The 26,541-nt window shown below is 49.9% G+C and overlaps 1 protein-coding gene across 8 annotated transcripts; it reads left to right on the plus strand.

Annotated features, from left to right (window-relative positions):
• Positions 1 to 1,455: 1,455 nt before the first annotated feature.
• Positions 1,456 to 15,941, plus strand: CES4A (carboxylesterase 4A). 8 transcript variants are annotated; one of them, XM_004015055.5, is made up of 14 exons: positions 1,456 to 1,586; positions 4,784 to 4,985; positions 8,739 to 8,880; positions 8,962 to 9,095; positions 9,421 to 9,574; positions 11,027 to 11,131; positions 11,209 to 11,313; positions 11,438 to 11,476; positions 11,967 to 12,107; positions 12,612 to 12,686; positions 13,079 to 13,232; positions 13,877 to 14,005; positions 14,211 to 14,283; positions 15,203 to 15,941. In XM_004015055.5, exons 1-14 carry the CDS (start codon positions 1,529 to 1,531, stop codon positions 15,342 to 15,344), a joined length of 1,653 nt encoding a protein of 550 aa, XP_004015104.3. In that variant the 5' UTR covers positions 1,456 to 1,528; the 3' UTR covers positions 15,345 to 15,941. The 8 variants fall into 8 exon arrangements, with proteins under 8 accessions (XP_004015104.3, XP_042087695.1, XP_060253975.1 ...); XM_042231761.1 differs by having other exon boundaries at positions 11,212 to 11,313; XM_060397992.1 differs by having other exon boundaries at positions 8,739 to 9,095.
• Positions 15,942 to 26,541: the final 10,600 nt, after the last annotated feature.

A 26,541-nucleotide genomic window follows, 5' to 3' on the forward strand; every position in this document is an offset into this window, starting at 1 on the left:
CTAACCTTGTCAGAGCCTGGGAAGCAGAAACAAGAAGCTGTGTCACTTCCCTCAAACCAGGCTCCGTACTCCTATTGATGTGGCCACACATGGACCACAGGGGAAGCCTGCAGTGTGAAGCAATAAGGGGAATATGTTCCAGAAAGAGAAACGTGGCCCAGGCCAGATGAAGCTGCTGGTAACCCAGACTTCCCTGATCTTGCCTTTCCTGTTCCCTCCTATACCTGACTCTCTAAACCCCACAATGATAGTGCATTCTCCATAATGTTGGCTAAAGAAAACATAGAAACTACAGAAAATTTAAAAGAAAAAGAAAGAAAAAAAAATCAAGGTCACTGATGACTCTGCAACTCAGAGCCAACCACAGACTCCATTTTGGCATCAGTCCTTCCTGTTACTTTAGACATCTTTGGAGTTTTTGGTATGTACTTTCCATGGTCATATTCAACATACAATTTCAGATTCTACCTTTTTTAAGTTATTAAACCACATCCGCCTTTCCCCAAGGACTAATGATGACAGCTGACAATGGGTTTTCCCTGTTTGAATTGCTTTACCTACATGAACACATTTAACCCTTACTACAACTCGGTAAGTACTATTATCAGGCAGAATTTACAGATGGAGAAACTGGAGTCCAGAAGAGTCACACAGCTTGAAAGTGGCAATGCTGGGATTCAAGCCCAATAGCCTGCCTCATAACCAGTGCTAAATCATCGGCTACTCTAGAGTCTCACAGAACATGATATTACTGACCGTGTAGCATAAATTATATTCTGTAGGTATAACATCCTTCTTCACCCATCCCCTACAGTCTTACTGGGGTGAGACTGTTGTCAACAAGGCTAGAGGACACTCATCCTGTAAACAATTTTTTGTGTATTTTGGATCATCTCCCAGACCAAATTTCTCGGTCAAAGGATAGGGTAGCTTTGTTTTGTTTTTAATATTTATTTGGTTACCCCGGGTCCCTGACCACCATTATCCAGGTCTGGACTTCCACATCATGACTGCTTCCAGACCCACATGGTCCTGGCCGAGAAAGTCAGCATGTGTGAGAAGGGTTAGGGAGTGCCTGTAAAAGAGACTACACAAACCAGAGGGGAGCCTCTGTGTATGTGTGGAGGGGAAGCGGGGAGTAAGGCCTTTAAATCCACAGGGAGGAAACCTGGGGGCTAAGAACTAAGTGCTCAGGTGTTCTGCTCCAACTTTAGTACCTACTGGTGCTCAGTGCTTAACTCACACTACCTCAACTTTAAGCCCATTGCACAGATGAGAAAACTGCAAAGGGATTGGTCTGTTTTTCGAACAGCCAAGATCATTGACAGTGACTTATCACCCCAAGGCAGAGATAAGGCTGTGGGTTGATGGGAGAGCTGGTTACAATTTCTCCCACCCTCTCACCTTCTATTGATGATTAAAAGAAGATAAAAGTCGGACTGCCCAGCTCGCCGCAGACTCACCCACCATCTGACATCTGCGGGGTGGACATCATCCCAGACTGTGGCAGGAGCTGGCTGGCTGGAGAATGAATTGGATTCTATGTTTGAGCCTCACCCTCCTTCTGGTGGTGCAGACAGCCTGGGGTAAGCCCCCACCCTTCCCTGGTTCAAGAGGGACATAGGCCATAGGGACAGGCCCCCAAATCAACCTCTCCTCAGGGTAGCAGAGTAGGGACATTTAGAGATCCGGGTGGATGGGGGTGGTGGGCAGCTGGGAGCATGGACATTTATATTTATATTTTTATAAAATATATCTTACAATTTACATAACTTTATGTTTATGACTGTATACTTATATTCTTTATATAATTAATACTGTTTAAAATTCTTATTATATTAGTATATATATATTAGTGTATGTGTGTGTATAAAATCATCATGTAACCGCCAACCAGATCAAGATCTAGAACATTTCAGGACTTCTCTGGTGGTCCAGTGGTTAAGACTCTGTGCAACAATGCAGTGGGGTGGGTTCCATTCCTGGTCAGGGAACTAAGATCCCACATAACATGAGGCAAGGCCAAAAAAACAAAAAAAGATCTAGAACATTTCCAACATCTGACATGTACCTTCCCAGTCATATCCTCAAAGTAACCACCACCATTCTGATGGCTATCATAATTTAGTTTTGCCCATATTAACACATTCATTTTTTTTCCTTGGTAACATGCAGGAACTTAGCTCCCCAGCTAGGAATCAAACCCGAGCCCTCTGCAGTGGAAGTGCAAAGTCTTAACCACTGGACTGCCAGGGAAGTCCCCGCATTAAAAATTTTTTTTAACTTGAAACTTTGCTAAAACAACTTTTGGCATTCTGGCACATTGTCTGTTAGTCTTTTTATTGCATATTTGTATATAGCTGTAATATAAGCACTTAAACAATTTTATTCTTTTTTTTTCACTTAAGGGCATGCATAAAGAGTTTATAACTTGAGTTCATAATTACATTTACTTTTCCTGATCCCCAGATACAAATAATGCTTCTTGCCCTCACTATGGCAAGTATGACTGTGATTCAGAAAGTCTTTATTTTAGTGCATTTCTGACTATTTTCATAAGGGTGGACCTAGAGAGGAATTACTGAGTCAAAGCATGTGAACATTTTATGGCTCTTATACATTTTGCCAAATTATTTTTTTGAGGTGGTGTATCAATTTATCTTCCACCAACAGCATATGTGAGCGTCCTTTTCATTGCATCTTTGCCAGAATTGGGTGCTATCATTTTTTTAAGATTTCTTTTTTTTTGAATGTGGACCATTTTTCAAGTGTTTACTGAATCTGTTACAATATTGCTCCTGTTTTATCTTTTTGGTTTTTTGACTGCAAAGCATGCGGGACCTTAGTTCCTTGACCAGGGATGGAACAACACCCCCCTGCATTGGAAGCACAGAGTCTTAACCACTGAACTGCCAGGGAAGTCGAGGTGCCATTGTTTTTATTAGGTAGAAATTGTAACTCTTGGTTTTAATTAGTGTTTTATGACTTCCAAAAACATGGAATATTGTTTTCGTAAGTGGTTATGTATTGCCTCGGGGTAGCAGAGTTAGGACCGGGAGCACTCCTCATCAGCTCTGATTCAGGGATTTAGAGCACTCTGTCACGTGCTTAGGTGCTCCCAGAGGCTGGGGTGAGGACAGTAAAACATTATTATTTAAAGCAGAGCTCTGATGTGAGACAGTCTGTGTCACATTGGACAAGTTATATACCCCTTTGAACCTCCATTTCCACATTTGTGTAGTAGGAAACTACAAAACAGTTACCTTATAAATTTTTTTAGGCAGATGAGGTGAGATAGCATAAAAGTGTTTGGCAGAGTGCCAAGCTATAATAAAAGATCAGTCAATCATAGTCATCAGCTATTCAATCATGATTGGACCCAGAATTAAGAGCAAATCTGAGTAATATGATAGATATTGACCTGTGATATGATAGATATGATAGATATGGCTCTGTGCTATGAGATCTCAAGCTGGTCACTAACCATCTCTGGGCCTCAAGGCCCCACCCCACTCCTCCAAGAGCCATTGAGAAGCCTACATGAGAGGACCATGTAAAAGGGCCTCATAAGTTGCAAGGGACGACACACACACACACACAGAGGAGGTCTGAGATGGTCCCTTCCCCCCACTGGCATAACTCCATGTTTAAAGGGTCACTATTGCAGCCAGTTCTTTGCGCCCAGATATTGCTTATGTAAAACCTGGGTACGTGGGCAGAGAGGCCACCTGCAGCTGGGGTGTGAGGGTGTGTTCTTATCACACCAATTGTTGTTGTTCAGTTGCTCAGTCATGTCGAACTCTTTTCGATCCCTCTTTGCTGCCTGACTGCAGCACGCCAGGCTCCTCTGTCCTCCACTGTCTCCCAGAGTTTGCTCAAATTCATGTCCATTGAGTCCACTGAGTCAGTGATGCTATCTAACCACCTCATCCTCTGCCACTCCCTTCTCCTATTGCCTTCAGTCTTTCCCAGCATCAGGCCTTTTCCAGTGAGTCAGCTCTTCGCATCAGGTGGCCAAAGTATTGGAGCTTCAGCTTCAGCATCAGTCCTTCCAATGAACATTCAGGGTTGATTTCCTTTAGGATTGACTGGTTTGATCTCCTTGCAGTCCAAGGGATTCTCAAGAGTCTTCTCCAGCTCCACAGCTTGAAAGCATCAATCCTTTGGCACTCAGCTGTATCAATGCTGTTCGAAAAATGAGTTGTATCAAAATCTCCTAGAAGGGGTTGAAAATCTAATTTCCTGATGCGACCTGAGATTCTCTTTCAGAGGAAGTAGAATGGGACCTAGGAATCTGAATTTCCTGATGATTTCTCCAGAGGATTCTAATGCCCAATCCAGTTTGACAATATTTTGATTAGATTTGCTTTCTGTCATTTTGTAGGGTGAGCCCCCAGGGAACCAAGGCACAGAAAAATTCAGCTTTTTGTTTTGTTTTTTGACCATGTGGCTTGTGAGATCTTAGTTCCCCAGCCAGGGATTGAGCCTGGGCCTTTGGCAGTAAGAGTGCAGAGTTCTAGCACTGAACCATCAGGAAATTCCCCAAAATTTTAGTTTTGATAAAGGGGGAGGAGGAGAAAGAAATGACAGGGGTGCTTCAGGAAGGGGGAAAACAAACAAACATAGCTTTGATATCTTAAATCAAATACACTAGATAAAATTCCTAAGAGGAACACAAAAGAAGTAGGCAATGACACAGTTGTGAAAAGTTTCAAGCTGGTGCTGTGGCAGATGGGTCAAGGTGTTTCTGATGTCCAGGGTGACCCTTCTCTTCTCTTTCTAGGTACCTTGCACACCAAGGAGCCTCTAGCAGATACCAAATATGGGACACTCCGAGGAAAGCAGATACACGTGGGGAAGACGCCCATCAATGTCTTCCTAGGAGTTCCCTTCTCCAGACCTCCTGTAGGTGCCCGCAGATTCGCTGCCCCAGAACCCCCAGAGCCCTGGAAAGGAATCAGAGATGCTACCACCTATGCCCCTGTGTAAGAACCAGAGGACTGTGGGCTGGGTGGTGGGCAGATCCCAAGCAAGGTGGTGAACCCATGCCTGCTTCTGGGCCAGGGTTTGAACAACTCACTGTGGGGCCACAGGCAAGCCTGGGGACCATTCTGGGCCTCGGTTTCCAAATCTATATAATGAAGTAGCTGGTCTAGATGGTATTTAAGGCACTGATAAGGCTGTTTTTTATCCTCTTGTGGGAAGGCTCCAGGCAAAGAGGAGGTGCCTACTGACTGTGCCCCCAGGACTTGCTGGGGAGCTGAGTTTCCCTGAATATGTGTGAGGAACAGTACCCACACACACAGAGAACCCTGAGCTCTCCCCTCTTCCTCGGTGCTTGAACCTAAGAAGCCCACACATCACCTCCAACCCTTAACTGCAGAATATGGGGAAACCTGGACTCAGCTGCAGTTTCAATGTCCCAGGGTCCTAATGCAACCCCTAGCTGGGCCTGAGTCACATGAGCATGTTGGGACAATGACTGCCCTTTGAAGCACTGGGCTTGGCAGTTTACCAAGAACAAGTATATTTACTGTTCATTCAGACCATTGAGTAACGCACTGTCCAGAACATTCTGTGATGAACATTAACACTGTTCAGCATTGGTTGGATAAAATACTGGATTTAGAAAAATGTCTACTATGAGAACCTGGGTGTCAGGTGATATAAAAAACTACAACTACTTGGGTATCTAGTTGTTAAAAAAAATAGGATGTTAGAACATGATTGACTGTTACTGAAACACTGAGGTGCTGGTTGTTAAACTACTGGCCATCACTGAGAGAAGCCTAGACATTCTGAACATTGTGTGAGTGTTATTCGGAACTCCATGGATCAGGTGACAGAACATGGAAAAACCGTTGCTGGAACACTGAGGATCAAGAGTTTCGAGATTGGGGTATCCCGTGCATAAACATCTGGGTGTCAGTTGTGGGAATATTGGCCACTGGCTGTTTGGAACACAGAATGTCAGGTGTAAGAATTTGTGGATAACTTAGAACAGATTGTGGGGTGGTAATTAAGGGGAGAACAGGGAGAAAGAAAGCTCTTGCAGAGATGATGGCTTTGACCAGGGTAGTTACAGTGGAGGTGGGTGGGAGTAATCAGGCTCTAGATTTATTTTGAAGGTAAAATTGACAGGATTTTCTGAAGAATTGGATGTGAGTCACAAGGAAAGAAGAATAATCAAGGATAATGACTAGTTTGGGGGCAGAGCAGCAAGGCGAATAGAGGCACAATTTACCTAAATGGAGAAGACTAGGGGAAGAGCAGGTTTGGGCAAAACAAGAGTTCATTTTGGGGTATGTTAGGTTTGGCATGTCTAATAAATATCCATGTGGAGATGTGGAATAGATGGTTTGGACAAAGGGAGCTGGAAGGAGATTAGTCATCAGAATGTCAGTGGTGTGAAGCCCTAGGCCTGAAGGACATCAGCTCAGGAAAGAAAAATCAGACTGAAAAGAGAAATGAGGATTGAGGCCTGGGGCATTCTCCTGCTGAGGCCGGAGAGAAGAGAAGGAGTCACCCATGAGGTGGCAGGAAAACCAGGAGAGTGGGGTTACAGAAGCCTAGAAGGAAGGCAGGTGGCAGAGGATGAGATGGTTGGATGGCATCACCAACTCGATGGGCATGAATCTGAACAAACTTCGGGAGACAGTGGAGGACAGAAGAGCCTGGCGTGCTGTAGTCCACAGGGTCACAAAGAATAAGACATGACTTGGTGACTGAACAACAGAGAAGGAAAGCTTTGAAGAAGCAGAGAATGGTCAACCATACAGAGGGGCTACCAGGGCAAGTAAGATGATGGGAGAGATTTAGCAAGATGGAAGTCATTGGTGATTTTGACGGGAATGGCTTTAGTGGCAGGTTGGAGAGAGGCCTCAAATGCTTATAATCCCAGTTCTAGGCTCTAAGAGCCCTGGCCTTCCTGCTGGGATGCTGGATGTGATTTATTGGACAGCATAAAGAAAGCTGAGTGCTGAAGAAGTGATGCTTTTGAACTGTGGTGTTGGAGAAGACTCTTGAGAGTCCCTTGGACTGTAAGTAGATCCAACCAGTCCATCCTAAAGGAAATCAGTCCTGAATATTCATTGGAAGGACTGATGCTGAAGCTGAAATTCCAATACTTTAGCCACCTGATGTGAAGAACCGACTCATTGGGAAAGACCTTGTGCTGGGAAAGATTGAAGGCAGGAGGAGAAGGGGACTACAGAGGACGAGATGGTTGGATGGCATCACCAACTCAATGGACATGAGTTTGACTAAATTCCAGAAGTTGGTGATGGACAGGGAGGCCTGGTGTGCTGCAGTCCATGGGGTTGCAGAGTCAGACATGACTGAGCAACTGAGCTGAATTGATCCTAACACCAACATTAGCTGCTGCTGAGAAGTCAAACAAAGACAATTAATACAGAGAGAGACAAGTTGCCTACTGGTGATCTTGGACAGGCTGGTAGGTGTGGAGGGAAAGAAAATCTATTGAAAAGTTTGGCCTTGAGGGGAAGAGAGAGATAGATTAGTTGCTGGAGAAGGTGGGTAGTAGAGGATAGGTATGTTGAAGCGCTGTGGGGAAGGACTGAAAAGGAACAGGTGATGATCTAGGGTTAGGGAGGTGGGGATGAATTACACCTACAAAAACGCACATACACACAGTGAAGACAGGCTGGAACAAGAGAAGGGAACAGAGGAGTAGGTAGACAGGGTTCCTGCATCCAGTCAAATGTGCCCAGCCCCACCTGTTATAAGAATAGCCATCTCCAGGGCTGGGCCAGCATGGCGGGAAGGCAAGATGGCCTGACAGCCCTAGATCTATATAATGCATAGGCACAGGGCCAAGTGCCAGAAATCAGATGAACACATCTCCATCCCTACCCTTTGGAAGCAAAAACAACCAATCAAAATTACTCCAAGCCAATATTATAGTTAGTAGTGTATAGAGGTTTGGGATGCCCAGAGGGGAAAGTGCCCAGCAGAGACACACATAAGCTGGAGCTTAAATGTGAGTAGGAGCTTTCTGGGCAGAGGAGAAGGCATTTGGTAGAGAGAATAGAGGCATGGGGGCTTGGAGGTGAGAGGCAAGAGGTCATCTGTATTTGGAGCAAAGAGTGACTGTGAGGAGATGACTAGATGGGAAGGAGAGCCTAGGTCAGTGTGGGTGAACCTAGACCTTATCCTGGGGGCAGGAGGAACCAGGGAGGGTAATAAGGAGGGGAGTGACATGGTCAGATTTGTGTTGTCTGTCAACCTTTCCGGCCAGGGAGTGGAGGATGAGTTGGAGGAGAGTGAAGAGGCAGGGGCAGTCCTGGCCAGAGTGATGGTGGCTTTCACAGGGCAGCAGCCTTGAAGTGAACAGAGGGGGCCTACTCAAAAGTTGTTTTGGAGTCAGAATAGAGACTGAGGGGAGGACAGGGCATGTAAGAGAGGAGGTGCTCAGGGCACCCAGGTTTCTAGCTTGACAGCACCAACAGGTCTCCAACAGGAGGAAGGAACTGCTTCCTTCCTTGGGAAGAGGCACACCAAGGCGCAAGGCAGGGAATGCCAACCTGCCTCTCACCCCTGGACCTAATGTTAGCGGAGACTGCTAGGACAGGATACACACACACACACACACACACACACACACACACACTGCCTAAATTTTGCTTTGGGTTCTAGTCCCTCACTACTGGAACCTAGGTTGAAACCAGTCTCCCCAATATCACCACGGTGCTGGACCCCAACTCACATCGTGTCCACAGGTGCCTCCAGGAGTCCTGGGGGCAGGTCACCTCCATCTATTTCAACACACACAAGCGATATAAATGGCTGCACTTCAATGAGGACTGTCTGTACCTGAATGTGCACGCGCCAGTGCGAGCGCGCGGGGACCCTCTGCAGCCCGTGAGTACCCAGCCTTCAACCACACACCATCCCACTCAAGCACCCCACTGTCCTGCTCAGGCCTCAACCCTTCTCGCCCAGGTGATGATCTGGTTCCCAGGAGGCGCCTTCCTCGTGGGTTCCGCTTCCACGTACGATGGCTCCGAATTGGCTGCCCGGGAGAAAGTGGTGGTCGTGGTTCTGCAGCACAGGCTCGGCATCTTGGGCTTCCTCAGGTGAGCGGGACCTGAAACCTGCGCCTGGGGCGAGGGGCGGGGCCTCCTCGGCTCTTGGGCTAAGGGCGGAGGAGGTGAGGATTGGGTGGAAGAATGGGGGCGTGGTCTATGGGGGGCGTGTCCTCATGAGGGGCGTGGCAGGTCTAATGCTTGGAGCAGACTGGTTAGGTGCTCGCTACCGCTCAATGGGGCGGCGCCCAATTATAAGGAAGGAGATGCGGTGGTTAGACCCAGTCTCTGAGGGACAGGGCGAAGCAAGGAGCGAGGCTCCCCAGCACCCAGGCGTTGGGGCTCCTGACCCTGATAGTGAGCCCCGCGCTCTCAGCACTGGGGACAGCCAAGCGCGGGGGAACTGGGCGCTGCTGGACCAGATTGCGGCTCTGCGCTGGGTGCAGAAGAACATCGAAGCCTTCGGCGGAGACCCAGGCTGCGTGACTTTATTCGGCCAGTCATCAGGGGCCATGTGCGTCTCGGGATTGGTGAGTGCAATGCCCAGATAGACCTAAGCACAGTCGCAGGACCGCGTGGCCTACGGGTTCTGCACATATACTTGTGCAGATTTGATATACAAGAACATTCCAATCCACAGACCTGCCCTCACCACTGCCATGGGTACCACCCCTCACAAGCAAGGATATCTGTTCCATTCAGGGAGGAAAACAAGCCAGCCCAGAAAGGGCAATGCTAAGACTATGAATGTGGTGGGCCAGAAAGATCATCCAGCACTTCCTGCCTCTCCACATTCCCCCAGAGGTCTATGCCCCAAACAGAGACCACTATGAGCCCTCTGGGCAGGGTTGGGGCCACCGATTAGGCATTGGAGTCAGGCTTAGGTTAGAGACTGGGCTTTGCCCCTGACTTCTGGGGTACTGCTGACCTAGAGTTTGAGGGTAGGTCAGGTGCCCTGTGAGGGTCATGTGGCTGGGCAATCAGCGGGGACCACATCACACAGGACCTCATGGGCCACAGTAATAACACTCAAACACTTGAGCACATTCCGTGTGCCAGTCAATTTTCTAAGCACCTTACACGTATTCATTCACTGAATTACCTCAACAATCCAAAAAGAGGAGTATTCCCTTTCTGCACTCTACAAAAAGAGAAGTGTTCTCCACTCTACAGAGGAAGAAAGTGAGGCCCAGAGAAGTTAAGCAACTTTATTGAAAATGCATTGGAGAGCAGGCAAAGATTTTAAGCAGGAGAGTGACACAATCAGATGTACCTTTAGAGTTGGCTCTGTCTGCTGGATCTGGGTTAAAATGAAGCACAAACAGGCTTGGAGTCCAGCTTGGGGTAAGGGATGTTATATCTAATGGGGGCTAGTTCTGAAAAAGAAGCAGGAAGGAGGGACAGTAGAGGAGCGATGCAGGAGGCCAAATAGTCAGGACAGGGCCAACTGTAGCATGCAGATGACCAGAGGAGGGAGGGAAGGCCCAGGTGGATGGTGTGGGTAAGAGACAACACCCAGATGGGGAGTGGCTGGAGTAAGTTTGGGGTACATGAAGTCTGAGGTGCCCAGGAGACAGGATGGGGGTCCCATATATGGTTGTTCTCTCCAACCTGGGTAGCAGGAGAAGAGCTAAGAGCGCAGGTAACTGGGGTCATGGGAACCATAGGGTCCCCTTCCCATATCCCTAGCCCAGTAGCAGAGGGGAGGCCCTTTTGGTTTGTTACACCAGCAGAACCACTGCAACAACACCAGATGCCCTGGGGGACCCTGTGGCCATTCCACAGACCAGGACATGGATGCCCAGAGAGTGGAAGGCTCAGGCTCTAGATTGAGGACTCCAACCCAGAACTCCTGTCTCCCTCCTTGCTTCTGCCCTTTCTGGGCCCCTTCAAGCAGCCCAGCCAGGCCAGAAAGACACCCTAAACTGCCCAAGTGGTCCCCATTTGTGCATGTCATGGCTGCCACTCCCCTCCCCCTGCAGATGACATCACCCCTAGCCCGGGGTCTCTTCCATCGGGCCATTTCCCAGAGTGGCACTGCAGTATTCCAGATCTTCATCACTCCTGATCCACTGAAGATGGCCAAGGTGAGTGTCTCCTCTCTCCTAAGGTTCAGCAAGGGAGGCAGGATGGGCACACCCTCAAGCACCTCTTCTCTTCACAGAAGATTGCCCAGCTGGCAGGCTGCAATCACAACAGCACAAAGATTCTGGTAGACTGCCTGAGAACACTATCAGGGACTGAGGTGATGCGTGTTTCCCAGAAGATGGTACGTAGAACTTCCTTCCGGCCTCTGACCCAGCTGTCTGCATCCTTCTGACCTGGTACCCAGCCACTCCAGGCATCATGCCTCAGAAGATTCCCTTTAGTCCCATCTTCTTCTCTTCCCACAGAGATTCTTCAAACTGCACTCCCAGGAAGACCCTCAAAAGGTGAGCAGGCCCCATTCTGTCTGAACCTCTCCTGTGAGCCAGACACTTAGGATACTCAGGCCAAAATTCCTTCACAGGGCTGATGTTCCACTGGGGGCAGACAATAAACACTATAAATAAATGAATTATTCACTTCTTTAAGAGGTGATAAGTTAATGGAAACAAAAGGAGAGTCAGGAGGTTGGGCATGTTGGGAGGGGTAGGATTTTAAATAGAAGGAAAAGAGAAGTCTTAGCAAAGATTTTCAAGAGATGAGCGAATGCGCTATGTGAATACCTCTTGGTGTCAGCTGAGGGGTGGGAGATGGGGGAATCCTGAGTCTGAGTAGCCTGGTCCTCTCTCACACCAGGTTCACTGAGCCCCAGCTTTTTCCCAATCAAAGCGTATATAGCTAGAGTAATTTCTGGAACTTGCTGAGCTGATGTCTTAGACCAACAGGGTCCTAGGAGGGTAACAGGGAGGATTGGCTGGAAACCCCCTTGCCTTATAGATTGTGTGGTTCATGAGCCCCGTGGTGGATGGTGTAGTGTTCCAAGACAACCCTATTGTGCTCCTGACTCAGGGGCAGGTTGCACCTGTGCCTTACCTTTTGGGTGTCAACAGTCTGGAGTTCAACTGGCTCTTGCCTTTTGTAAGTGAAGAAGAGGGATGCCCATCACAGTAGGGCTAGGAGAGGATGCCTCTTGAGTAGTGCTGGGTACCAGGTCAGATCCCAGAGGTCTCTCTGGGGATGCCCAAGAGCTTGGGAGCCTCCTGCAGTCCCTGTGCAGTAGGAACTGTACAGGAATGGGGAGAGGGAGAGAAGTCTCTTGGAGGTTTGGGGGCCCAAAATCTTTAGCTCATAGTGTGAATGGGTCCTCATATCCATTCGTTCCCCTCTAGGCGGCTATACATCCTGGGTCCCTCCCTTGCCCCCTGGGTGGATCAGGGCAGATGCCCGAGCTCAGGAGGGCCCTCCCAGCCCCCACTGCAGCTCCAAACCAAGCTAGTGATGGAGCGGTTGGGAGCAGGAGTGCGGGAAAGGGTCATGGGCACTTCTGCTCTGAGAAGAGCCTTGGGGCCTGATGTAGCACAGCTGGAATCCTTCCTAATGTTTGGGCCTGGCCTATGCCTGGGCCCTTGCCTTGTGGAGCAGATCATGAAGTTGCCGATGAGCCATCTGAGGAAAGAAACCATCAGCAAGCTGCTCTGGAGTACCAGCACCCTGTTGGTGAGGGGCCGTGCTGTCACGTGTGCTGTGCTTGGTTGGACGCGGCAGCCTCCCTATTTTTACCTAGTAGCTGCTCTCCACAAAGGGTTCCCGGCCAGGACAGAGGTATTCCCTGGGGTGGGGGGGCCTGGGGTTTTGCATGGGATCAGGTGGCTGCTGCTGGGCAAGGCTCTCCAGACTTCCTCGGGGACACAGCAGGCAGTTCTCATGCAGCTAAAACACTGGGGTAAGAATTGTTAAACAGGGAGACCTTCCCAGGAGGCTCCTCATCCCCCTACTCCCAGGCCAAAAATTCCTGGGGGGTGCCAAGCCTGGATCCAAGTCACTGGTGTGCCTACCTCTGACCCAGCTGGCACCCCACACCTCAGGGTGGGTGTGACTTCCCCACCTAGAATGTCACCAAGGAGCAGTTGCCACTGGTGATGGAAGAGTACCTGAGTGATGTGGATGGTCATGACCGGAAGATGCTACAGGAACGTGTGATGGACCTAGCTGGGGATGCTACCTTTGTGTACTCCACACTGCAGGCTGCCCGCTACCACCGCAGTATGTGGGGTCCTCAAGAGTGGCCACGCCCTGTCCACTGGTGCTGCTTGCCACTGGGCTGACCAATCACTCACTCACCCTCTCTGTACCTCTGGGCTGATGTAGAATTCCAAGTGGCCACAGAAGAGGCAGCATACTGTCAACTGCAGAGGAGAGAGGCCATTCCTTAGGGCTGAGGAGGGCTGGCCTTGGCCAGAGGAAACAGCCTAGGGTGGTCAGGGAAGGCCTCCTGGCTGCAAGGACAGGCCTCTATAGGGGTATCTTGGAGATCCTGTCCAGGCTGACCCAGGCTTGGACAACACGTGGGTGAGAGGTCAAAGGAGGGTCTGGAGAAGGTAGACACTGAAGAATCTTAAGTGCCAAACAGAGAGAGGAGAGGTTCAGTGGAAGGAAGAGGAAGGCTTACCACAATCCCGTGAACTGTTTTCACGTCCCTAGTCTGCAGATGAGGACTTGCAGCTCTGAGAGGTTGGGTGTCTTGCCCCAGGTCACATGGCTAATGAGTAATGTAGGTGGGATTCAAATCTGCTCCCTGGGTTCTGAAGCCCAAGGGAGCTTGATGCAAGTGGGTGGGATGTGTGGGGTGGATGAGAACCCCGGGCTGAGACTTTTTCAGCAGCCTTCATTGGGTTCTTTGTTCCTAGATGCTGGCTTCCCTGTCTACCTGTACGAGTTTGAGCACTATGCTCCTGGCACTATCGTAAAACCCCGCACTGATGGGGCAGACCATGGAGATGAGATCGGCTTCATCTTCGGAAGTCCCTTCTCCAAAGGTGCCGAAGCCCCACCTGACTCCCCGCTGGGTGTCTAATCTCTCCATCTTTGTGTTCTGACCCCTGGCTGACCACAGGGAGTTAACTAGCAAATTCTTAATCTGGAATGCTCTCCCAAAAGAAAGCCTCCCAGCATGGAAGCAGTGGGGTGGGATGTCCCCACCCCATGCTCTGTTCTAAACACCACCTTGCATTCTGCCTCCAGGCCATTCCTCAAGCAAGGAAAAGGCACTGAGCCTCCAGATGATGAAATACTGGGCCAACTTTGCTCGCTCAGGGTGAGTCTGATCCCCCAACACGTGCGGGTGGTCTTCCTACCAGCGCTAGACCCAGCGGTCAGCTGTTTCAGATATTTGTCCTTGTGTGTTCCATAGAAAAGGCACCCGGGCCTAAATGTCCTTAGAATGTACCTTTGTCCCATGACCACATCCTTCATTCACTCAAGCATTCCACAGTCACTGCCAATACGCCTTTTTGTGGCCAGTTCAATACTGGGAGCTGGAATTCAAGGGTATCATAGACATGCTCCCCAACTGCCAGCAGCCTATTAATGGTTAACAAAAATATTAAATTACCATCTGGCATGATGAGAATTGTGTTGGGGGAGCAGAAGGCATTATGAGAGCATAGAGGAGGTGTCTGACCGACCTGGGGTGGGCAGGGGTGGCTTTCTGGCAGAGATGACTTCTGAGCTGAGCTTTGGCTAGTCTTGCAACTAGTTTCCATCTCCACGTTCTGTCTTCTTTCTCTCCATCCTCCTGATGACACTCAAGGGAGCTTTCTGAAATATCATTTGACCAAGTCACCCACTTAAAATTTCATGGCTTCCCTTTGTTCCCAGGTAAAGTCTCATCCCCTTCACTTGGAACAAAAGTCTTCAAAATCCTTCCTGTTTCGTCTCCTCTCCACACTATTCTCCTGACACACTGTATATTTTCACCTAACCCTGTACTTGTGCTTTCTTCCAAAAGCCCTGGGCTTTCATACCTCCAATCCTTTACACATACAGTTCCCTCTTCCTCAAAGTCCCCTCCCACCACACTTTTCCTCCTCTTTCTTAAAGATCTGTCTAAATATCATCTGTGTAAGGCCTTCTTGATCCCTACCTCCCAAAGGGAAAGTGAATGAGGGAAAAGTAACAGAACGAGGCAAGATGAAGATGAGCTCAAATAATCCTCCCTCCTTCCTCTCTGGCAGAAACCCCAATGGTGGGAAGCTGCCCTACTGGCCACGCTACAACAAGGATGAGAAGTACCTGCAGCTGGATTTAACCACAAGGGTGGGTGTGATGCTCAAGGAGGAGAAGATGGCGTTTTGGAAGAAGCTGCACCAGAATTAAGGACCTGAAAAGCAAGGCAATTCTGAGGACGGCTCTGCAGGAGGGCGCCTTAGGGATTGTCTCACCATGCAGGCCTTGGGAAGACTGGCCATGGACATATCTGGGACAAGCATCTGGCCCTCCCCAGTCCAGGTCCTGCAGAGGGTCCCTATTCCTTCCATGACAGAGCCTTAGCCTGTTTGGGGCCCAGAAGCACCCTCTTCAGCCTGACATCCCATGATGTCCAGCTATCTCACTGACCATTGAATTAGTCCAGGCCCTTTCTGCCAGATTCTGCCCAGCTACCCAGACTCAGAACAAATGCTTCTCTTCCTTCTCCAAATTCTCCCACCCATCAAGGTCAGCTTCAAGCTACTTCTTATGGGAAGTCCACTCAGATTGCCACTGCCCCACCATTGCAAACAGTTTGCCATTCATCCTGCTCAACCTTATGCCTTTTCACATTGGACTGAGGCCTTGGGCAGGTTATATGTTATAAGGAGTGATGCTTTGACAGCTGGGGATCTTCTCGCCTTTCCATACCGATTTTTCCCAGGGCCCCTTCAAAGCCTGGCCACAGAGACAGTCCTTAATAAAGACACGTTGACTTGCCCTGAATTTTTGTCCATCTGTGAAACAGTTGGGTGAAGCAGATGGTTTCTTGATTTGAGTCCTTGGAGGGAGGGAGCACTACTGGCTTCTCTCTGCTGGGCTGAGCCTGCGCTGCTCACTCAGTCAAGGAGAGCTGCTGCAAAGTTGCCTGGGCTGCAGAACACCTGGCTTTTTTTTTCACTGTCTCGAGTGCACCTCTCAGGACATCCACACTCCATGCTCACTTGTCCACTAGGTGAGGTCTTGGTGCTGCATTCAGACTCTTCACTCTCTGGTCTCTCTTGCAACCTGGGCATACCTTCACTTTGTTTTATTTGGGAATTTTTTGTGGATTTTTTTATTTTTGGAAAATATATACAACATGCAATTTACCATTTTAACCATTTTAATTTCAGTGACATTAAGTACATTTACACTATCATCATCATCATCCATCTCCAGAATTTTTTTATCATCCCAAACTGAAACTCAGCATCTATTTAACAATAGCTTTCTATGCACCCAAACCCTGCTACCCACTATTCTACTTCCTAGCCTGTGAATTTGAGTATTTCAGGAGCTTTGTGTGAATGGAATCATACAGTATTTATCCTTTCGTGTCTGGCTTTTTTCACTTCCCGTGTCTTCACATGTTGTAGCATATTTCAGAATTTTATCCCTGTTTAAGACTGAATTATGTTCCATTGTATGTACATACCACATTCTGTTTCTCTGTTTTTCTGTGGATGGACATTTGGGTTGTTACCACCTTTTGGCTGTTGTGAAAAATGCTCTGAACATGAGTGTAGTGTCCCACAGGTTTTGTGCCATAAAATATAATGTCAATTAGATTCTTTATTCCTAGAGGGTTTCCTTAGTCTCTGAGACAACTGGAGACTGCAAAGCCCCATGGGGTGAGGGACACCCAATCCTCCATACCCTCACATCTAGGCCCCCAACACAAAGGGATGGTTGGAGGAGGGAGAAGAGCCCCTTTCAGGTAAACATTTATCTTCACGACAATGCTGGCACATAGATTTTATTATCCCATTTCTACAGACAAGTAAACTGAGACAAGAGACATAAAAGTCCTTGCTCAAGGTCATGAGCTAGTGGTGGCAGAGTGGGAATTTGATCCAGGCCTGTCTGACTCACCCTGCCACCTCTATCCAGACCTGGAACAACCCCTGAGAGAAAGTGGCCCCCAGAGGAGGTGTGACAGCTCCAATTTCAGGGGAGGAACAGCCAGAAGTCCCTGTCTACCTCTAACCAGGGAACAGGTGACTAAATAGCCATTTCTCAGTGAGAGCCAGAGTGAGGACTAGGAGCTCAGCCCCCTGGAGGGCGGTCCTGGGCAACCAAAACAGAAATCAGCAGATGCTGGCTGAGGTCTAGCTGGGCTTCACACACACACACACACACACACACACACACACACACAAAGAGGATACCTATATGGGACATCCCGTCCTTGGGATCCAGAGGCCTGACCTCAGGCTGGTCCAGGCCTGCTTCTGAGGCTCCCTCATTTCTTCCCTCCTCAGGCTTCTCATGTAGGTCTGTGAAGGGAGTTTATGGAAACAGCTACTCACCCATAGGGCATTCTCTTCTGAATCAGAGGGAGAGCAGCTGAACCAGAGCCAGGGCTCAGCCAGCTGCAGGAGCTGTGAAGATCATAAAGGAATTCCGAGAACCCTGGCACCTTCTTTAAGATCTCAAGCCAGCAAGAACTCTGATGGGCAACCCGGATGGTGGGCTGGGCCCCTGCCTCCCAAAGTCCCTGCCTCATATCCTCCCTTCTTGTCTGCTCTTCCCAGATGTCACTGCTGGATGAAGGGGATGGAGAAGGCAACGGACTGCCCTGTCTCCATCCTGTCTTCATGCCTTCGCTGGGATCCCCCGATGGCCACACAGAGTCCTTCCTAAATCCCCTGTCGCAGGGAGCCCTTCTCAGAACTAATTAGATCTTGGGGAAGACCCCAGGGCGCGTCTGTGGCTTTTCCCCACCTTTATCTCGGCTCGCCCAGGCCACTGTGAGCACAAAGGCGCACCGCTGCAAAGCTGGCCTGGGAACGGCGCTCACAAGCGGGGTTCAGCTGGCCCGTTCCTCTCCTCCAACACCCCCAGCTCCCTACCCCCGAGGCAGCAATTACCGGCAGAGGCGGCGGGGGAAGGGCCAATTAGTGCGGGAGTCGCAGCCCCTCGGCTGTGCCCGCGCTGACCGCAGCCCCCGCAGCGCCGCCGCCACCGTTCGCCCGCAGCCGCCCTCCCTGCCCGGCAGACAGCGCCAGCCGCCTGGGAGCCCCGGGGGACGCGCCGTCCGGCCTCCCGCCAACTGCAGAGATGGATCCAGCAACCTGGCGTGGGGCCAGAGCCCAGGCGGACGCGAGGGCGCCGGGAGCTGCAACTTGCTGCCGCTGGGTAGTGGGGGAGAGCGAAATGGGGCCTCCCTCCCTGTGAAGACTCCTGCGACCCCGACGGCTCGCCCCTGGCGCCTGCCTTCAGACGCCAGGCAGGCAGGCTGCAGGGGCGCAGTGGTGGGAGGGGGTAAGAGGAGAGGCTCCTCTTACAGCCTCATGGTCCTCAGCCTTGGGGACCTCCAAGGCTTCTTCCTAGGGTGGCCAAGCCCAGAGCAGTTCCCTGTTGGCGGCCTTAGCAGGGCCTGGCTTGAGAAACCCTGGGCTTGCACTTGATAAAGCTCCCCCCTGCAAGCAAGGTAGGCAGATGGGTGGGTGGGCAGTGCAGGACTGAAGGACCCTTTTCACTGATAAGCCAATTAATGGACTTCCTCCCCTGGGTCCCGGCCCTGCACAACCTGCCTTGCTCACCTATAGGCTCTGAGACCCAAGGGGGATCAGTCTTGTACTCCCGGAGCCAACAGGCTGCCTAGACAGAAGCTCCAGGGACTTGGCTGGGATCCCAAGCTTATGAAAACTCTGAGGTCCAGGGAGGCTTCAGGTGAAGGAAAAAGGCGGCACCGCCACTCCAAGGCTTCCCCTTCCCCAGCTGACTCCTTTCTAGCCCAGACTGGACACACTGGGGCCCTGAAGTGGGGGGCGGGGTGGGCCTATGCCCAGGACACAGTCTGGATGAGGCTAGGGAACAGAAGAAGCAGGAGAGAAGGGTTTAGTGGAAAGGCTCACAAATGGGGTTCACCAGAGATCTGCTGTACAAGACTCCAATTTCCTGTGCCACACAGGGCTGGATAAGAGGTGCTGGGACCTCTGACCAGTCCTGCAGGCAGTGTCCTGGGGTTCAGAATGGCCTTATTTCTATGCCCTCACAATTTCCCAGGCGGTGCTTGTGGTAAAGAGTCTGCCTGTCCATGTAGGAGACGTAAGAGATGTGCAGGTTCAGTCTCTGAGTCGGGAAGATCCCCTGGAGGAAGGCATGGCGACCCACCCCAGTATTCTTGCCTGGAGAATTCCATGGACAGAGGAGCCTGGCGGACTATAGTCCACGGGGTCACAAAGAGTCAGCAACTTAGCACGCATGCATGCACACCACTCAGGTCTGGTCTTAGTAGGGAAGGGCTGGAAGCCTGCCTTGTGCCCTAGAATCTCACTCAGAACCTGCTGGACCAGGCTTCCTGTGAAGGAGAAGGGATCACTTCTAAAGGAATGAGAATTCCCCTTTTCTATGTACCAAGGTGATTAGCTGTATGGAGAGAGGGTGGTGGAAGACTGTGAGAAATTGGGTGTGGGGATTGAGTAAGGAAGAGAGACCATGACAGATATACCACCTTGGGTCCTTTGTGGAATGAGGTGACAATGCATTAAATTAAAGCATGAGAGGACTTCCCTGGTGGTTCAGTGGCTAAAACTCTGTGCTCCCTATGCAGGATGCCTGTGTTCAGTCCTGGTCAGGGAACTAGATCCCACATGCCCTAGCTAAGAGGTCGCATGCTGCAACTAAAGATCCTGCCTGCCACAACGGAGACAGAAGATCCTGCTGCAACTAAGACCTGGCACAGCCAAGTAAGTAAATAAATGAATGGAAAAAAAAAGCATGAGGGAAGGTATGGAGATAGGTGACAGAGACAGTGGAACCGTCTGCCAAGAAACTTAGAGGGTGGAGAAAAGAAACAGAAGCAGGCACAAATGCACCCAGACAAGCAAATGGACCAAGAGCCAGGGCAGTGCTGGGGGCTGTCCTGGAGAAGGGCACTACCTGGGCACTTAGAAGGGGGCAGAGAGCAAAGGATCTGTTTCTCATCCCAGTTGTCTGACCACTGAGACCCTTCGGGGCATGACAGAAAGGTCATCTGGAAAGGCTGTGGGAGCACAGAGATGAACCTATCTTGGACTGGGTTGGGGTGTTGGGGAAGGCTTCCAGGAGGAGCACCTGAAAGGACCGGTAGGAAAGAGTGGAGGGGATGGAGGTGGAGAGGGAAGGGGAGGAACCCAGTCCTGGAGGCAGGAATTAGCCTCTTCCATCCCAACAGCTGTGCATCAGCGTGGCCCACACACGAAGATTAAAAGAGGAACCAGGCCCAGAGCTGGAACACCAGGCCTGTAAGCCTGGGAGGGAACACGGCCCCTACCCTGAGATACTGGAGAGCCATGGGAAGGACAGGTACTGGTTAGGCTTATCTTCCAGAAGGAGCAATTGGAGGAGGAGAAGCGAGAAGTAGGGAAGCCAGGGAAGGGTGGTGCAGAACTGGAAGTGAGTCCTTCAGAGAACAGAGCAAACAACTGCATAAAGCAGATGGGCAAGACTTGGTGACAGAGGAGGGGAGGGGTGGTGGCAGTTGAGAGAGACTCCTAGGTGTCTTGTTGTTCCAAGGAGCTCTGGGCCAAGACAGGAGGTCAGCTCTGAGCATCCACCTGCTGCCATCCACAGGTGGGCCCTTGGCTCAGAGCTCTCCCACCCAGCCCCGGAACTCACATGAAGCCGCCCTAGGGCCTGGGCCCAGGAAAAGGCCCAAGAGGGTGTCCAGCCCAGGTTGGGAGCACAGCCCAGAGGGCCAGGTGTTACTGGGGGAGCTCCTCCCCTCTGACTCCCCTTGCCAGAAGCTAGTCAAGGTAGTGCTGTAGCCTCCGGCCGCTGACCCTCTGTCGTTGCAATGATAGCTCTACGGCCATGAGGGGTTGAGTTTGGGCCTCTTTGTGGAGCAAATCAGAAGGGGAGGAAGGCCCATTGGAGCCCTGAAAGAACTCAGAAGCTGAGAGGAGCAGACAGCCTCACAGAACAGAGCTCAACCTGTCCCTTTTAGGCAGAGTTTGGGAGCTGTGTGTTCCTGTCTGGGCCTGTTCCTCTGTGTGTGTGTCCTCAGGCGAGCCACTGCCTATCTGGGCCTGGTTTCTGCTCTCCAGTGCACTGGGAGCAATCTCTGGGGTAGGACACTGCTCTAGCCTCCCTCTCCTCCAGCTATGGCCCAGGACTCCTGTCTACTCTCTTCCTATTCATCCATAGGTGCTATGGAGGAGCACACCCGTGACCTCTCCAAGGAGTTGCTGGGTGATCATTACGTATCTTCTACTGTGAAGAAGCAAGGACCCTTTGGAAGGGGAGCCTGAAGGTGGAAGAAAAGCCTTTCAGGAAATTAGCCCCAGTGGCAGGAAAATTCGTCAAAAGCTGGCAGAAGTACCTACTGCTGATTCATGTCTCTTACCTAAGGAATAGCTTTTCTGGGCTAAGGGCAGGACTGGTAGCTTCCAGAGTCTTCCAAAGACCCCAGACTCAAAACTTCAAAACACTGGACCTTTTACTTGGATTTTCAGCATCTGGTGGGGAGAGGGGCACCATCATCATTGTTGTTCCTGAATCATGGGATTCTACAGTGCTAGGAAAAGCTGCTGATAGACAGTGGCCTTGAGTTTGAACTGCTGTGTGATCTCAGACACTCAGTTGACCTCTCTGATCCTCTCTGCCAGAAGGAATTCTGACCTTGCCTACCTTCTAGGTGACCAATACATCTATAATATTCAGTGCATGTGTGCTAAGTCTCTTCAGTCATGTCTGACTCTTTGCGACCATACGGACTGTAGCCCATCAGGCTCCCCTGTCCATGGGATTCTCCAGGCAAGAGTACTGGAGTGGTTACCATGCCCTCCTGCAGGGGATCTTCCCGACCTGGGGATTGAACCCAGGTTTAAATGTCAACCCACTCCAGTACTCTTGCCTGGAAAATCCCATGGACGGAGGAGCCTGGTAGGCTACAGTCCATGGGGTCTCAAAGAGTTGGACACGACTGAACAATTTCACTTTCACTTTCCTGAATTGCAGCCAGATTCTTTACCACCTGAGCCACAAGGGAAGCCCATAACACTCAGTACACCTGGGAAAAGAATAATTTTTCATAAAGAGTGAGGATGGAACCATATCAAAACAATTCTTGGTAGAGGGACCATCCAGCAGGAAAACAGTCTGGATGTGGAACTCATTATTATGGTGGCACTTATCTCCCTCCCACTGCCAAGTATTATGGCAGGCAGAAGAGCTGTTGCAGGACACTCCTCCAGGGAGCACTATTTACCTGGCTTACAGTGTGAATGAGCCCCAAAATGTAACTTGAACTCCACACCCTTTGTACTCTGGACCTGCCACCTACATGCACACTTATACCACCCATGCCTCAGAGAAGCCTCTGATGGGATCTCTTGGTTACCATCCCACCCAAAACATCCACACTGGGTAGTCTTTATAGCCCCCTCCTCTTCTAGCCTGTCCATGGCTGCCTTCAGCCCCCAGAACTGGCCTGGCCACCAGGCCAGCCCGATCATTTGAAGCAGAATCCTTTGAAGGCGCTATGGATGTAGCAGACCCCAGAACCACAGGGAATCCCTTCTAGACTGGTGAAGTGGCCATGGGCTAGTAACTCTGTCAGCCTATTTTTAAGACAGTGTTATAGCGCAATTGGGAAACCCTGCCTGCAAGGATGGTTTAGAGCTCAGCCAATTGGGGAAAGAATCCAAGAACAAGGCCAAGTTTCAAGGTATCAGCAGGGAGACAAAAGGAGAGAAGATAAAAGAGGATGCATCTGGACTCAGGCGTCGATAAATGAGCCAAAAGTGGTTGTTGAATTATTCAGCCTCCTTTATTGATCCATTGATCTCTATCTGCAGGTCTTGGTTTATTCTTGGTTGGCATTTCCTGTGTTTGAGACAGTGGAAAGAGAAATGGAGAGAAGAAAGGAACAGGTTTTTAAGACTCCAGAAGAGAGAAGAGGCAAGGCCAAAGAGAAATTTGACAACAGGTATCAGGAACCTTAAAATGCCTGTATCTTTTGACATGGTGGATCTGTTTTCTGGAATTGACCCTAAAAACACTATCCAAAACTTTGAAAAGCCTTCAAGCATCACGATATTCACAGAAGCCTTATTTTATAGCAGTGAATAACTGGAAACAATCTAAATAGTTATGTCCGACAATAGGGGATCAGCCAAAAGTCATTAGGAGTTTTATATGATTACATGGGGAAATATTTATGTCATAGAATTAGGTCAAAATGGAGCATTCAAAACTGTACCCATAGGGGAATTCTGTGGTGGTCCAGTGGTTAGGACTCTGTGCTTTCACTGCCAAAGGCCTTATTTCAATCCCTGATCAGAGAACTAAGATTCTGCAAGCTGCACAGCATGGCCAAAAAATCCCACAAAACCCTGTACGTATAGAATGTCATAACTGTGTGAAGAAATGTGGATAGAAAAGGGTCAAAGAAAATATACCAAAATGTTAGCAATGATTGTCTTCAAGTGACGAGGTTCTCTCTTTTTCTCCCTATATTTCCTAAATTTTCTACAATATGCACAAGTTTTAAATAATTAAAACAAAATGTAAGGATGGAGCAAAAGACACTCATATGAGGTGTCTGCACAGAAGTAAAATAAGCACAAAGTAGTAGGGAACTGATTCCTTCTAGAACCCAGGGTACTGCTATGTCTTAGGTCTGCTGACCATCTCCCTGGCACATCAAATGGACAGAACTGATAGGATGAGGTGATACTGCAGGGCAGTCACTGTGCAGAGGACAGTCAAAGGCCCCTGAACTCATTATTTAAATAAAAAGTGAGGGACTTCTCTGGCAGTCCAGTGGCTAAGGCTCTGTATTCCCAATGCAGGGAGCCTGGGTACCATCCCTGGTCAGAAAACTGAGATCCCGCATGCTGCAACCAAGACCTGACACAGTCAAATCAGTAAACATTTAAAAAAAGAAAGAAAACAAATAAGAGTTTTCCCATAAGAGAAAGGGGAAGAGGTCAGGCTAGATAGAGGGGACAGTGAGAGCAAAGGCCCTGAGGCATGTGGGAACCACAAGCAGGCCAGTGTGGTCAGATGGCAGGGTGCCATGGGGAGACACAATGGGAGATGGGATTGGGAGGGAAAGGAATGACTGTCAGGCGGTCACATAAGCTGGGCTGAGGGCCTTTGCCTTTCAGGCATAGGCAAACCGGGGGCTTGGGGGAGGGTTTCAAGCAGCAGAGCAGTGTGGTTAGAGCTCTACATTTTCCAGTTCCCTAGTCTAGTCTGTTTGCCATCACCCTCCAGAAACTCAGAGAGGAAGGGAGGGGAAGGGGAGCCATCCAGCAGCCCTCACACATGGTCAGCCAGACCTCCTGACCCCAGCCTGGCCCTCTGCCCACCACACCAGGTTCAGGCCCCACCTCCGGCCACTCAGACAAACCCTTCACCTCCCATGACAAAGAGGCTCATTTGGTGCCTGGGCAAGATTTTGCAAACGTCAACCTTGTAATTACAAGGATGAAATCATCTGGTTCCTTTTAAGCAAACGGGTTTATTGATCCCAACACTGAAGAAATGCTATTCTGGGGAAACTTGCTCCTCTCTGCTTTCCTCTCCCTCCGGGATGGATGAACTGATGCGGGTGTTAGGGGTAGGAGGCGGGCGGTGGTGGCAGGGCAGTTAAGAAGGGGGAGAACTGCCCAGAGGGAAAATTCTTATGGGCCCAAGGGAGAATTGTATGGTATGTAAATTACATCTCAAGAAAATTATTTAGGGCTCGGAACCTGCCTCATTTAGGTCGATGATATCCCATCCTGGACTTCAGCCCATCTCCATCCAAAGACTAGAAGCTGAGTAGAGCTAGGCTTTGATGGCTCTGTGCCAACCACGAATTCCCCTTCTCTCCCACCCTCCTCAACGCTCATTTGTGGCTCCAGATCCTGTTTCAGCTTTAAGATGGTACACTATTTCCTCAGTAATTGAATGGATGTTGTTTCTTTAGAGAAAAGCGCACAGAGGCTCAGGGACCTGGGAGGACCTCACCCCTACTTTGAGGAGAGACAGATGTGGGTGGCTGCTGACACTGGATCTGGATAAAGCCATCCTTTCTGCTGGACCTGGGAGGCAGGATATCTAGGCCCTGACCAACCAAGCCAAGGAGGGACAAACAGTTGGGCTCAGGGGACAGGAATGTTCAACCATCAAGGGCAAGAGCCACATCCTGCCACAAGGCCAACAGTAAGACCCCTTCACCCAACCTGTTGGGGCCCCTTTGGGAGCATGGTAGGTTGTTTCAGGAGAGTGATCCCAGCTCTCTACAAGCTTGCACACAGTTTGGTGAAGGAGACAAGCTGGACTTTGGGCATCCTTACCAGTAAAAGCCTTGGAATGGAATGGTTAAGAGCCCCAGCCCCTCTGAACCTCAGTTTCCTCATCTGTAGAATAGGGTCAATAACAACAAACTTGCAGGGTTATGATGAGGAGTGGACAAAGGATATACCCCCAGTGCTTAGCCATTTCATTAACTCTAACGGGTCAGGGTCTTGTCTGGGTGCTATGGCCACCTATTTACCTTTTCAGGGTCTCCTTTTCCTTATCTCAGATAGGGACAAGGAGGCCTGTCTTAGAAGGTGGTTGTGTGAATTAACTGAGATAAAGGGTATAAAAGTACCCTGCTCAGAGCTTCACAGTTGAACCAGACAATTCAGGGTTCCCTCAATGCCCTGCTCAGCGTCCATTTACTGCCTACCCTTTCAAGATCAGTGGAAGCAGCTGCCCACTCAGGAAAGTAGGGAGAAGGCCCTGGACTGATTGAATCCTTAAGAAAGGAAAGCTCCAAGCAGTAGGGCTTCAGAGAATTCAGCCAGGTTTATGGGGTTGGGAGGGTGTTTCTCGGCAATGAACAGTCACCCTCAGGCTTCAATCTGTGGGCCCTACTAAAGCTGGCTGGTAGCAAACTCCTTCACAGGGTGGTGCCTGAACCAATCCATATCCATTGGACAGAATCACAGAGCTAAATATATGTGATGTGGGTGAAATTTTCTTTTATTAATTTCCTTTAATCCAGTTTTTAAAATAAGTGAAAAAAATTAACAACCATTTTAAAAAAAAAAAAAAGGCATACAGAGTTCAGCCGAGGAGATGGCCTCCTTCCGCCTGCGGCTCGTTTCCCGGTTGTCCTGGCTGTTTGGATGCCAGACAATGCCGAGTGTGGGTTACCCTGTGGCCTGGAGTTGCCAAAGGCTGTCTGTGGTGCTGCTGTTCTGGGTCCGCCTGGCAGACTCTCCCATCCCTTTCCCTCCAGACGGCATTCCCCACCTCTGTGAGGCTGACACTTAGAGTACTCTGTCCTGCTCTGTACTCCCGCTGCTTCCAGTCCAGGTCCCTTGAGCTTAGAAGGGATATGTCTTGACCATCACCCTTGTCAAAAAATTCATGGTGG

This window comes from Ovis aries, chromosome 14 (assembly GCF_016772045.2).
Source record: "Ovis aries strain OAR_USU_Benz2616 breed Rambouillet chromosome 14, ARS-UI_Ramb_v3.0, whole genome shotgun sequence".
NCBI classification, from domain to species: domain Eukaryota; kingdom Metazoa; phylum Chordata; class Mammalia; order Artiodactyla; family Bovidae; genus Ovis; species Ovis aries.

Excerpts from the sequence above, each read along its gene's own strand:
- CES4A (XM_060397992.1), top strand. The coding sequence starts at position 1,529 with ATGAATTGGATTCTATGTTTGAGCCTCACCCTCCTTCTGGTGGTGCAG. Across the intron at positions 11,314-11,437 it reads TGCGTGTTTCCCAGAAGATG|AGATTCTTCAAACTGCACTC; the intron begins GTACGTAGAACT and ends CTCTTCCCACAG. Across the intron at positions 13,233-13,876 it reads GGCTGCCCGCTACCACCGCA|ATGCTGGCTTCCCTGTCTAC; the intron begins GTATGTGGGGTC and ends CTTTGTTCCTAG.